Source organism: Aquila chrysaetos, chromosome 2 (assembly GCF_900496995.4).
Source record: "Aquila chrysaetos chrysaetos chromosome 2, bAquChr1.4, whole genome shotgun sequence".
NCBI lineage: Eukaryota > Metazoa > Chordata > Aves > Accipitriformes > Accipitridae > Aquila > Aquila chrysaetos.
The window spans coordinates 41,693,747-41,708,554 of record NC_044005.1 but is presented as its reverse complement, the minus strand read 5'-3'; the positions used below and the strand labels follow the sequence as shown (position 1 = coordinate 41,708,554).

Below are 14,808 nucleotides of genomic sequence, written 5' to 3'. Positions count from 1 at the left end.
TTCAAAGAATTAGATTTGTAAGCTGAGACTTCCCTCTACAAGAACTATGTTAGCTTTTCCCTTAGCACTGCATTTACCTATGTGTCTACTTCTATTAATTTCAATCACTTTATCCAGTGTGGAATTAACTAGTGCATAAGTCCTTCAACCATTTCTGAGAGCCAAAAATACTACTTCTGCATCGCAGTCTGTTGTGGTGGTGGTGTTGCAGAACACTGAGCACAACGGTGTCCTGAGCCTTACCAGCAGCACTAAAATTAGTTGATACATATCAGAAAAGAACAAACACAAAAAGTTGTAGTACCTTGAGAGATCAAGACGACAGTCATGTACTTCAAATTAATCAGACTTTACAAGAGAATGTGATTTTTAAAAAATACATTTTTTTCCAGATGAGTAATCAAAGTGCCACATGCGTCAATCAATAGCAATCACTTCCTCAACACAATTTTTGTCCATCTACATTTGGAAAAACAGTTCTACATGGCTCAATAACCAGAAGGTGTAAGGTAATCGGAAATAACTCAGAGAGAAACAGAAATTATTTCTGTAGATTTGTTTCATTAGGAAAAATTGAATCAAGAGGACTAAGAATATGCAAATTTTAAACAATAAAATGCCTTAAAAAATAAAAAAGCAAGTGAGGAATGGTTCACTATGATGAAAATGGTTGTAAAACAGGAAATAAGAGCATAATTTAAAAAAAAAAAAAAACCCAAACCAAAAAACAGAAAAGGAAATCTTACTCTGTGTTTGAGAAAATATTTCCTAATGGCAAAATGGATTTAACTGTAAAAGCAGATAAAACCTGACATTATGCACCATTTAAAAAAAAAAGAAAAATCTCTCGGTCAACTATTTAGCTTGCAGAATTATAAGAGCTGTGAGCTTACTCTTTTGATAGCTCTAGTCGAGGTCCCTGTATGATGGATTTGTCAAGAATCTGTTCTGAAAAGTAGATTTGGAAGGAAGAGTGAACTAAAATGATCATCCAAACTGAACGTCTCTGTAAAGACACAGAAATTTCATGCAGTAATTGCTGTAACACACTGGCATGAAGAGCAGAGGTATAACTGTCTGACTACACATTTTCCCTGGCCCCCGCACAGCTCATTTACTTTGATATGAAGCAAACACATTTTACCATAGAAGACTAGTTAATATTTGGCAAGTTAACCTTTGTCTCTCAGCCAACTGCCAAAACCTGCAGCAGTGGCTAGCAATGTGATCATTTGTGAAATTAACTGAGTATCAGCGTCCATTTCACAGGGAACTATCACCGTCTTGACTATTAACAGTAATTACTTAGTCATTAGATTGTTCATTTCTATCCTGTATAGGCATTCAGAGTCCCCATGAATATACATACCTTACAAAAAGATGACAGCTCATTTCACAGTAATCAGGATAAAATTTACTTTAAATAAATGCTTTTTTCTTTGCTTTGTATGTATTAGTTTCCTCAGACAGCGGAAGTGGACCCTACATATCTAGCCTTGCTTTATAGCACCTGTCACAATAGTTTGGGTTTCCTGCAGTATTTAACATTCCAGCCACTGGATCAAGAAAACAAACTCAGGTAGCAGCACAGACTCCATCTTTAATTCTCTGTAATTTATAAAGACAAAGATGGCATTAGCAAGCCAAGCCTTTAAGCCGCAGCATCTGCTCAGATACAGAAATAAATACGATTTGGGGGACACTTCTTATCCTATTTGTTATTAATACTTAATCCAGTCAGAATTAATAACAATACATTTGTGCAACAGCAACTTCCAGAGTAAGGAACTTACCTATGCATAAAACTATCTTCTTTATGAAGTTCTTAATTTAAAAAAATGAAACATTTTAATGTTCAGTTTCTGATGAAGGCACTATGACAGGTCCTGTAGGAATTGCAACTATGATGCTCTTCCTTTAAAGCTTTCTGATTACCGCTGAAAACATTTTCTCTACATTGATCATAAAGAAAAAATAGTTAATAAGAAATATACAAATACAGCACATTTAGAGTTTCATTTATATTAAAAAAAAGAACACAGCACTTTTCCTTAGAACCTAGAAACTTCCCTTCTGCAAACTGATTTTTTTTTAAGTGCATACAGTCATACAGTTCTGTACAAAACAAGATTCTTGATATTTAAAATCTTAGAAATCATTTGGTACACGTGCTTTGTATCAGTTTCCCAATACAGGAGCACTTTAGGCTCTGCATGCAGTACTCTGTAGTTTAGCAAAGAACCATAAAGGTGTGAAGCTCACAAGAACACAGGTGGAGTCCCTATTTATGAGGAGGCCATCACTTAAATGGATGACCTTGTCTCACTCCTGTATGTCAATTAACTGAGGCAGACTGCCTGGGGTATGTAAATCAAATTGCTCAGTGAAGTTCTATAGAAGTCTGAATTGGGAAAATAAATATTCCTAGATCACCTGCAGTATCATGAGATTGACATACATTGGGTTTGCCACTTTTAGTAAAGGTCAGCGTGATTCACAGAAAAAAAAAAATGGGATGAAAGAAGATTGGAGGCTTTTTGTCATCTAGAGTGGATTATTCCTCAGGCTGCCACGGTATGTTCAGGATAACCTTCAAGCAGAAACTCTGGTACAATGGGATGACCTCTCTCCAAGCACTAGACTCTATCTCAATACTTGTACCCAAAGAGGGTAATGTTACATTTCAGGCACTATTAAGAGGAAGGACACATAAGGTTCTGCAGAAACCTTAGTCTATCTTTGTGAAAAAGACTAAGCACGGATCTTCACAAATATAGCAAGGACTTGAAATGATCATGAAATCCACAGTCCCCACTACCTGCTTCACAAGACTTTGTTGAGGCTCACTCACTCAAGCATGAAGCCTAGAAACCTCCTAAAATTAAGTCTGATGGATTCTAAGTTGTTTGACAACCTGTAATTAAACGGCACAAACTATACTTCTTTTTTTGACACTGATCTCAGGAACAATAGTCACGCAGAAATAAAAAGAATACTCAGGTCCAGTTTTACTATTTCATGTTTAACTTTATACCTTGTCTCCTCTTACTCGCCATTACCTGAAATCACGTATAAAATCCCTTTGAATTTCAGTTCACTCTCCTTCAATGCACATTTCCTTTCCACAGCGTCTCTTTCACGTATGCTTTTGACCACACTGAATGTAAGTTCAGAGAAATGTAGCTAGGATTAGAAATAACTGGGTTTGAGAGACTTGTATAGGAGTGGATTTTCATTACTATCCATTTATTTTCTGTATCAAACCCCAGATTTAGCCTACCTGCAAAACAGATAAAAACAAATAAAAGAGATTGTGCCACAGAAATGAAACAACTTTCATTTTTGAAGAAAGTATCTTTGAAGATCCTGTCAGATTATTTTAACCTATTACTTAAGTAACACTTAGATGTTGTATCACAAATCTGACTAGTTCACAACTAGATTATTCAAGGATATTGTCTAGAAAATAAAGTGGATTTCAACCATAAAGCAAAGCACATGATGGCCAAAATCCTCCTCAACAGAATTTTGTACATTTGTACGTTGCACCTTGAGATTCTTACTACACAAGAAACGGTGCTCTGGCTTTTTTCCTAATGAATGGGCTGCTGCTTCTAATGTTCTTCAGAACATTTTTGCTAATAGACATTAATCTATCTACCTTTACCTTTTACCTTTCTAGGAATTGGTTCTTAAACAAATTTGCTTTACTAAGAATAAACATAGAGAGCAACACCATTAACACCCAAACTCTGGAGGCTTAATGGTGTCCAAAGCTACAACAAAGCAGTGAGAAAGTGATGATAGCCAGCAGTTTGTAACATAAAAAGGGGCAAGAAGTACTGGCTGTTTCTATGTAAAAAGATTTCTTGGCTGTTTGCTTAGCTCTGTAATAAAACACTTCTTTTTTTTTTTTTTTAAATATGTATCACACAGCACATTAGACCAACACCACAAACTATCCCTTTCTAGAGGTTAAGTATCAGCCAGTTATTCTTTGAGAAGCTTCAAAACCAGAATCACTCAACTAATCAGTTTAAGGACATCTAAATATTAAATTCTGTACTTAGGACTTCTTTTGCAAATTGAGGTAGACACTGCAGGAATTTGCATCTGTAAAATACTAGGATAAGTTTCAAGTAGAATATGTCTTTAAATAAGAAAAAGTGTGCCACCATGACTAACTGGTACAATGATAATACAGACTACAGGGATAACTGGTATTATTTACCAGCCATTTACTAACTCTTCCCCTTTTCCATACTGACAGACCCTGCTATAATGCTCTTGTAAAATGAACTGTGAAGTGTCAAAACACCTCCAAATAAAAATTGAATAATCTATGAGAAGTTACTTTATTTCCTTTTTTTAAATATACATATACAAGATATTTTATTTCAAAAGCACAAGAACATTATACAAGTTTCAAATTTACATTTTTGCAATTAAAGATACCAATATGTGCATTATCAAATAACTTCTTCTGTCAGCTTGGATGGAACAGAAATCAGTGGCATAAGCATCTTGCGATCACTAAATACAGATTATACTCACAGTGAACAAAACTGCATAGTAATTTATGAAATGAAAGATGACCACACTTGTCAGTGAATGATATGGGAGCCCATTTGCTAAATTAGTATGTGCAAACGTACAGAAAGATGCAACTTTCCTCTCCCACTTCTTCAGGTACAAAGAGTTTTCTAGAGCTTTAAACATGAGCTCACCTGTTCAGACCAGCTCCTGTCCTTATATACTACAGTTCAGACAGAAAACAAAATAAAGTGATCTTGCTGCATATTTGGTAACGGAATTTTTGTATCAGTGAAGTGCAAGGTAACTGAAAGGTTTTTGATAAATGAATAGATAAATATCAGAGGGAAACAGTAAGTGAATACAGTTTTGGTATCAACAAGGCATACATTTGCTAGTCTTAATCCAATATTTTTGATGGCAAGAGGTGTTTTGATGACCTTAGAAATCGTCAGTGCATGCGAGTTTTCGCGACAACTGTTCTTTTAAATTCAGTATGTGTTTCAAGTACATTTTAGAGAAGACTAACAGAATTAATGTTTGTCTTTAAAGAGTTTCATATTCAGGTTTAAAATCTGAAAGAATCAAAATAAGGAGAATGGTCTTAATTGCAAGAAACAGAATACTTGAAAAATATACCAAAGCCAACTATTTATATCACCAGGGAAAGATTATAGCAAAAGTTATAAAAGAGTATTTGAAATCAGAACAGTATTTGAGTTCATTGGTATTCCATTTTTAGATGAGTTATGGTGCTGTTCAGTGCACTCATACGTACTCTAAAAACTTTAAAAACCTAGGAGAACAATGGTATTTAATTCTAAATAATTATCTGTGATTCTACTATCTCTCATACAATCAGTAGGAAAAAAAAAAGAACCAAAAAGAAATCGTACAAAAACACACCCTCAGACATTAATTTGAAAACCTCCCCTTGCGAGCCCTATTAAAATGACACAAAAGAATCCAAATAGCAAAGGGACGGGGAAATTTAGAGTACTGACAACTTCAAACTTTCACACAGGAATGGGATTTCCTGGGAAAGCATTTTTACCCATCACGTTACAAATTCTCTCATGTATATTATGGTGCAAATTCAAAAAACAGAACAATAAACATTTAGAACTGAAGCACAATCACATATCAGTGAGAGAGAGTTCAATCACAATGTGCTATTAACTACTGAAGGGCAAAGAGACAGACATAGCCACCTTTTCTTCCCTTTTCTGCTCTAACTAGCACTGAACCACTGAACATGGCCCCCACAACACACAATTTCATTTATGCAGGCAGGGCTCCAAACAATAGTGACAGAGGATGGAAGAGTAGAGAATTCCCCAAATACGGGCAAACAAACTTACTTCTGATCCTAAAACTTGCTGCTTTTGGGCCTTGATTTTAGTCCAGTGATAGCTTTGAAGGTCTTCTACTTTACTGAAGTCTCTGGCTCTTGTATAAGTTGCAGAGCTACACTACAACTACCTGCAAGTACTTTCATGTTTGGTTCTTGGGGAAAATCTCAAAAGACAAACTGTATAAGAAGTAAAACTAACCACAACCTAGCCAAATGGTGTAGCCCTAGACCTCTTACGATATACAACGTTAATAGAGGACAAATTCCTTAGATAAAGTGCAGTTCTGGCAATGCAAAAAGCACAGACTTTATTTTTTGATGCAACAAGCAAGATGGTAATTCCCCCATGCACTTTCGATTCCACACTTTAAAGAGTTCATTAATGAAAACTCTTCATTAAATCCCAGGATATAGCTGAATGCAGGCTTTTTCTGTACAACTTAATGTTTGCTGTACCTGTCGCTACAGATTATTAAAGGCTTGGCACCATTTCCACTCCAATATTATGCCACAGACCTTAACCTATTTAAAAGCTTCACCAAGCTTGGGAAAGGAACCCAGGAAGAAAGTAAAGGAGGCTTTTCCATAGCAACACCTTTTAGGTATATTCTCAAGGCATGGAAGAGACAGAAATGTGGTATGTGCCCTGAAGCACAGCATTTGGGAAGCTGTCCTCATCAAAACATGTGAGATGATTACAACTTCTCAAAAAAGGAGAAATATTTCTGGACCTGAATGTTCACTAATAATTATATAATGTGGTTTTCCCTTTTGGGAGAAAAAAAAAAAAAAGCGAACAAAACATATGACATGAGATTCTGTTTCAATGTATCGCTAATACATCCAACCTAGAGAATCCAACAATTGTGTCTGAACTACAGAATCCACTTGACAGTAGATTATTTACTGCCACCCTCCTTTCCCTTTCCAAAGCACTGCCAAAGGTCAGAGTTTTCACTAAAAATCAAGAGACTCAGAGCAGCTGCCAGTTGAATCCAAAGAAGATCTGATTCGTTTCTTGGCTCCTGGCAATCTCCTCTATGATGCAGTGTTGCTGCCATAGCAGATGGAGCTTCCGGTAACGCTCCCGACATAAGTGCAGGGGATTGCCTCTTCTTCATAGAAGAAAAAAGGAGAATACCCAATAAGCATTATCAGAATAGCAACTGACAAGCTGTTCCATTAATAGTCTAGCATTAACACTCTTAACGATAGCCAGAAAATATTAAATACTTGTATGAACACCAATTCCAACAAGTCTACTGGAAATGAAAAATTTCTACATGTGACAAGTAATGACTGCCATTTTCAAGATGACAGTCTTCGAATATTTCTGATGAAAAGCATAAAAAATATTCTTAAGAAAAGTAAGACAGTTTAACAGTACTGAAAAAAGTGTATTTTTCTATTATGAATGACCCATTCATGACTGGAAACCACCAGCAGGAATTTGAAGTTAAACAATATTACAGTGCTGTACATGCTAGCAGGAAGAACATGTTGTCTAATGGGTATAAGAAAGAAAAGAGATACCAAAATGGAAATGTTCAAAGGAAGAAAGTCAAACATTTACTTACTTCAGACCTGGATCTGTTTCTCCATATTCATCCAAGTAGGGAGCAGGATATAAGCAGCCCCTCGTTTTACCTTCAATGAGGACAACTCTGCATTCCCTGATTCTTAAGGAAAAAATAGCTACATTTAAAATACAAGACAACTCCCAGCAGGTTCTTAACTTTTTGGTGAGCTATATCTTTGGTCAAAACAATGTTTCTTCATCTCACACAATAAGAATCAAGTGCTTTGACAATGTTGCAAATTTTGACATTCAAATATTTCCCTTTACTCTTCAACACATTAAATTCTGGCTAGCTACTTACTTGAGAAACATACAGACTCCAGCTCCACATTGAAGCGCATGAGAAGTACAGGCTCCCAACTCCTCCCCATTCACCAGTTCCTGACAGCAAGTATTCTGGGAACACAACATAGCCCCACAGAATAAACACAATACTGGATGTTTTTGTTCATCATCAGAAGACCGCGGACATCTAAAAGAAGTATAACCAGAATGTTACTGCAGGAGTCAAAACTTTAAAAGAGATGTTAAGAATGGATAATGTTCCTTAAAGAAACAACAGCTCCCCACCCCCCCAAACCACAAACAAAAACTTAAGAGATACTATGTCGTAATCATATTTCACATATCTGCCTCCTTTGGCTATGTTTTTACATTGCTTGAAATATTTTTCCTGCAAGATATGTCCTTGACCAGGAGGTGAGACTAGATGATCTGCTGAAGTCCCTTCTAACCTGAATTATCCTATGATTCACTCTTCCTGGCATAAAACAGTGCCAACCTTCTGGGCTTGTTGTGTCCAGTGCAAAAATAATTTTCAGGCTTACAGCCAAACCAAACGCGCATTGCACTGGTGAGAGATGACCTGCAGATTAAGCTATAATAATTTTATATGCTACCCTATCAAACACAAGTGATTTCATTTAGTAAGCTGTTGTGTTTCAGATTTAAAATGAGCATGTGCTAATATTGGCCAGTATAACCATAACAGTGCCTTCACTTCCACAAAATAATCTCTGTACGTAGTTTTAAACACCAGTTACAGTAGCTGCAAGAATACAAAAGAGACTAAAAGCGACAAAACACCTAGGAAGACAGCTACATAGGTCATGTCTTACCTAAACTGAGAGGCTTGGTTCAGAAGGCAGCTATAGTCTTCAGGAAGCTCTATTAAACTATTTCTTTTCCTAGGATACCTGGGTAAGTGAAAAAGAACTATTATGAGAATAATAAAGATCGCAGCAAAGAACAGAATAGACAGCTATCAATTCCTGCTAAGCTTTCGGTCCTTTCTGCAAACTTCTGCAGTTCTAGAGCAGTTCTTCAGTCCTAGAAGCCCAAGTAAGAGGTGCCATATGGGAGCTTCAGCATTTCTATATTCCAGCAAAGGTGATGAAATTAAATTTCATAGGTAACCTACATGTATGAATACATTTCGTATTTCAGTTAGCTTTTGTTTTTTCCTAGAGTAAGCTAGATAACTTGTCTAACAATGTTGTACATTCTCAATGAAGAGTCACTGAATGAGGAAAAATACACAACCATTGAAAGAGAAAAGTACTCTTGGTAGTAGAGCAGGAGGAAGAAAATACAAGCACTCTAACTTGCCCACAACAAGCATTGTTTCAACAGTTTAAAGTCAAAAAACAGAAGAAAAAACAATGACAACAAAAACAAACTTACCTTATTGCAATGCTTTTCCCCTTCAAACAACTCAACACCACTGGGTCAGCACACCACCTATTTCAAACAAACATTTGCAGATGATAGTGTTTGATAAAAATATACATTTAGGATCACTAAACTAAACTAGTAAACAATAAGCAAACACAGAGCACGGATAAAGCATTGATAGTTCTAGTTAAAACTTCATGAGGAAAAACAGCTATTCTTTACAGTTTTGCTTCAGGAAAAGAATTTAAGTTTGTATACAAGAGAAAAACCTATGTGAAAAACAACAACATTAAAATTATCAACATGAACATGAAAACACAGAGTTAACAGAGTTCAATAACGCAAGCAGTCTTCAGACATATTCAAGTTCTCAAAGTGCACTACAATCCACAGCTCCTTTTGGAATGTATCTGCTGAAAGCCACAGCATAAGAAAATATCATACACGCTAGTAGGAAAATATTTAATGTTTTTATTTAATAACCATCACCCAATGGTTATTTTACCATGCTTTATTGCATGTTGTATGCTTGCTTAGAATAGCCAAACATGTCTACCAAAACAACGGTAAATATTGGCAAGTTACGAAACAGAGGAATTGGTATGTCTAAGATACCTTTCATGTTATTTCTACAAAAAGGAAGAGAAGGAAGAGAGAGAACTGTAGCAGATGGCCAATCTAGTAAGCTTCATTTAACACATTTCGCAACAACCATCAAATTTAGTCTTCTGAAATAAGATTCTTTCAAAAAACATATGGGAACTTGCAGGATGATTTGACAACTGTTACTATTACGTTAAATATGTAGCCTCCTACTTGACACTTTTTTTTTTTGACTGGGAGCACTGCGATGGATTTGTTAGCCCTGCCTCTAGTGATCATTTTCTAATGTTCACAAGCACCTATCCTCTGTCTTCTCTTATAAGCACCATTATGGTTTTGAGCAAACAGGTAGGAACATAAAAGACAAACTTATTTAATAATTTACTTCTGAAAACACTATGAATTTCCAAGTAATTATATATACTACAAATGCAATTAATTATAGCAAAATTGTATGTAGGGAATTGTTTAGGTCAGCTACATGGACTGTAAGTTGGAGTCAACAGCTCAAAATGTCCCTAAATTGAAGGAATCTAGACAACAAAACAGAACAGAGGTGTTAAAAAAAAACACCAAAAAAACCCCACACCCAAAAAAACCCCCAAAACCCCCCAAAAAACACCAGAAAAAACTAGCGTGAGCCAGAGATTTTTGCTAAGACCCAGGAATAATAATTAGTGCAACCAAGTGTTCAAACAGTCACATTAAATACCCGGAGACATTCTCCAACACAATATAGCAGGATTCTTCTCAGAGTTAGTGGCAGGAGCGGGGGGTGTCTGTTTATTTTAACTTGTGTTTTTGAATGGAGAATTTTACCAATTATTTCTTTACCACTAGATTGCAATGTACATAATACTCAAATAATACCTTTTAACTAACTTAAACATTCATCAGTCTATTTTGGAAGTCCAGAGAAGAAATAGTACAAAGCCTCACCCTGCCAGCTACATAATTTTCCATATTCTCATTTTATAGCTCGTGTAATCAGCACTTGTGCTGTAGACAGATTAAAAATAGGCGAATAAACAGTAAGTGGCATACCATGCAAGCAAAGGTTTATGACAACGTCTTTCTGCGTGAATGATTTCATGTAGGTCTGCAAGCATTAGTCCCTTTAACTATAATTGTTTAATGTTTGAATTACCATAAAATATAGAATGCTTTATGTTTTAAGAGATTCAGTATACTGCACATCAACCAAATGTTTAGAACTCTAGTATGAATTTGAGCTCAATCGCTTATTAACAAATTTGATTCAGAATTCCCATAGGGCCATCACAACAGAAAAACATGGCCTGCCCAGTCCCAATTAGTACCTTTGAAGCAGTGGATTTACTGTGTCCCAATATTCCTGGAAGAGCAGGAACAAATTGGTAGGTAGAGAGAGGTAACTACAAAGTGCCTTGAATTGCCCTTCTTCAGAAACTGCAAAAAAACCCCAACAAGAAAACATGAGCAACTCTTAAAGTGTTTCAGCACTGCTGAATAATTCACTCAAAACTAAAAATCTCCTGATCCATTTTCCATTGGATAATATGTATCTCACAGCTTTCAGCATAGCTCCTAGATAGTAAAATTGGATGCAATTCCACTGACTTAATCAGAGCTATAATAATTTGCATTAGCTGAGGATCTGCTTTAGGTTTAACAAATCTGACACATATTACTAAAGTAATTTTTAAGTCATGCATAAGTCACTGTAATAACAGAATTCCTTGCTTCAATTCCATTTCACTGCATAATATGTAACACATTAGTGCAGCAGATTTTTGTACTTAGTGCATTTTAGCTTTTTGCTATCCTTTTGGCCTGCAATGATATTAAATTTTGCTATGATCAAGTCAGTGCTAACACACAACAAAGTTGGGCTAATTTAATAGTTTGCGGGGTGGTCATTTATTGTCTCTGCTACAGAAAACAGCATTGCTGATGCACCAGGAAGACTCCTCCCTATAGAATCAAAGTTCCAGACTAATGGTAAGGACAATAGCATATCCCAAAGTGCAGATATTTTGACTGGTATATCCTAATCAAATTCAAACTTAGTTCATAGTTTATATAAATCAATTTAAGATGCTATATTTTGCCTCAGTTCTTCATTGCAATTTTGATCCTCCTTTCCAAATAGTTGATGATTCTGTGCTTCACTGCATCTTGACAGAAGACAAAATATTTATTTTGGCGTTTAGTATCTGTAATGCATTAGGATCATTTAAGGAAGGGGTTTAAGATTTATAATGTGCTTTATTTCTACTTGGCTCTGTTTTGCTGAATCCCTATGTCTTTATCATTTACCAACATTAGCAACTGCACAAAAAGGTTTGGTTGGTTTTTTTAAAATATATTCCAGGCTATTCCTCAGATGATGTAATCTCAGGCCCTAGAATTATCCTTAAATCACAGAATCTTTGTATCCACAGACACTTAGTATCAACATATCCTAATAATTCATGTATTTGCACATACTCAGAAGTAACTCTTTTCCATGCAAAGAAGGCTGAGACAACTCAGCTTCTCATGCCTGCTCCTTCCCATACAAATTAGTATTTCCTTTTCTTTCCAAGTCTTACTTTAATGTATTAACTATTGTTAAGTTATTGTGAACATTTAAAAATTCCATTCTTCCAAGAAAACAGTAAACAAAGTCAGTATATAGATACATTTGCTTCTTCATATTTACCTTGTAGTAGTTCCTCAGGTGGAGAAACTCCCAGCAAATAATGAAAAAATATAGCAGCACAACGAAGGTAAGGCATGATGCCTTTTCTAACACAATCCCACACAAGCCAGCCTGGAATATCCTGACTAAAACAACTGCAATACACAAAGGAGAAAGAGCTGCAGTAGTTCACAGGGCAAATCCTTCTAGCACTTCCACATTTTGGCTAACATTAGTAGAATGGCAGCTGTGTAGAAGCAACACTGATATACCCCAAATTCTGTGAAACACAGCCACTAGTACCTAAATTCTGACTTCACCTTTGCCTAAGGAATGAGTACTGATTTTATGTAGAACACTTACATTAAGCCTTCAAATTATCTCAACTTATATTTTTCAGAATTGTAAATAATAAATAGCCCATACATAGCTGTCCATCTCTAGGTAACTCAAGATAACCTGAATTAAACTGTGCAATACAGCATCGCACATAGAGCAATCAATTCTTACACTGGTTGTTTTTTATTACCAAAAGCCAGTAATTTTTTGAAATGGTGAAAGTTTTTCATTCAGTTGGGTGTTTTGAATGCAATTCAAAAAATGCGAAAAAACCAAACATAAATACTCTTCAGGAACAACAAAACCAACAGAATTAAAAATTAATACCTCATACTTCATCATGGAAGTCAAAACAGTAACACTTAGATTGTTTAAAATAAAACTATACTAATCCCATTTTTGACAAAAAATACTGGAATGATACTCATCTTGGTAATTATTCTTGTAGTTTGTGCAATATGAGCATTTAGTCTAAATTTCATAGTAAGTTTAACTTACTTACAGTGCCCCTGTTTTCTGAAAATTTTAAACTCGGTTAACTTCACATTTATGTGAACAGGATGTTCACACAAATGTTGACCGGGACCTGCTGAGGAACAACCTGTAAAGCTGTATTATAACATCATAGACCATTGCAAAATTATTATGCAGATTGTGTTTTTTAAGCACATATAGGTCAGAGTTAGAAGACGACAATGCATACACAGAAATCAAAACACTAAAAGTTTCAGAGCCGGGTTGCCTAAACTTTGGCATTTAATTCTGCACCTAAGCATCTCAGTATGGTGACCTATTTTCCAAAATACACAGCACCTATGATTCTAAGCTCATGCCTCAGAAAAATTACTCCTATTATTTAAATACCAGATTTTAAATATTTAGAAATTTAGACCTAAAAGTTTTAGACAAGTGGGTAGCATTGTCAATCCTTACGAAACATATCTTTGCAACTAGCCTTAGTGAACATAAATCAAAGCAGAATTTGTAGAGGGTGCATCCATATTTTCTAGTTTATTTCACACACAGATACTGAAATACTCAAGAATCTGTAGCTATACCTATAAAAAAAGTCTGAAAAGATAGGCACTAATGCTGAAACAAATAAGCAACTGTGTTTAGCTTTACACTTCTCCCCCTTTTATAGTAGAACCATTTCTTTCATTCTGCCTTCCATCTATAATTGAGATATCTAAAAAAGCCCAATCAACGCAAAGAAAAATAACTACAGTAGTTAGTGGTTGTATTTCTCTCCAGAATGGATATAGGTATTTTTTCATCCTTAGACTAAGAATTTACTCTGTTGTCCACAAAAAGTAGCTATTTTAACTAAAAGTGTTCCTTTCACCAGTTTTCTTTTTTCCAGTGTTCAAGAGTACGGGAAGTAAGCACAAGGCATTGTACTAACCCCCCATACAAAAAGGATAATTTTTTTCCTGTTTTCTGTGTTGTAAAGGTCAATCCCTGTGGATTGCCATCTTTCTAGGAAAACGCAATGCTATAACTGAACTGCTACTTACCCACTGGTGTACTGGCAAACCTCTCTACAGAAAGACTGTGCAGACCGTGCCTCCTCACTGTTGTCAGATGATTGAGCAGTAGGGGATTCTGCACATAAAAAGATGAATCCCACTGTAAATGTACTTAATCTTCTTTTTTTCACATATACTGAGCTCTGTTTTTTTTTTTAATTGCATTACAGAAATATTTCCACTTTATTTTGCTTAATTCTTTTCTATTTGCTGTTTTTAACCTAACAAATATTCTTCTAAAACTGCATGCTATAAAGAAAAATCAGGATTACCACCTCATTGCCCATCCTCATGTAAAAACTGCTTCTTTCCCTCGAAGTTTTGAAGTTATTGTCCTACATAGATTAAGTTACAGGTTTTTTATTTTAAATTCCCATCATGCTGAAGAAAAAGGAAGTAGCTAGGAAGCCTATAGGTTAATGGCAGTTTTTAACAGTAGTATGAAATACAGAGAAAAGTGAAATTCTATCCCATCAGTTGACAGGATTCCATATTTTAGCTCTGGGTATTTACTAGGTTGAAGGCTAAAGAAAAG

General features: G+C 35.5%; 1 protein-coding gene across 7 annotated transcripts in view; it reads right to left on the bottom strand.

The window, feature by feature from the left end:
- Positions 1–5,005: 5,005 nt before the first annotated feature.
- UBR1 (ubiquitin protein ligase E3 component n-recognin 1) overlaps positions 5,006–14,808 on the bottom strand; it is a 73,711-nt gene continuing 63,908 nt past the window's right edge. For all 7 annotated transcript variants that reach the window (XM_030039123.2, XM_030039114.2, XM_030039133.2 and 4 more), the window contains 8 exons: positions 14,262–14,349; positions 12,427–12,560; positions 11,063–11,171; positions 9,150–9,206; positions 8,585–8,662; positions 7,768–7,938; positions 7,465–7,566; positions 5,006–7,002 (listed from right to left, as the gene is read on the bottom strand). In XM_030039123.2, coding sequence (XP_029894983.1) covers positions 6,861–7,002; positions 7,465–7,566; positions 7,768–7,938; positions 8,585–8,662; positions 9,150–9,206; positions 11,063–11,171; positions 12,427–12,560; positions 14,262–14,349 — 881 coding nt within the window. In that variant the 3' untranslated portion in view covers positions 5,006–6,860. The remainder of the gene's footprint in view (positions 7,003–7,464; positions 7,567–7,767; positions 7,939–8,584; positions 8,663–9,149; positions 9,207–11,062; positions 11,172–12,426; positions 12,561–14,261; positions 14,350–14,808) is intronic.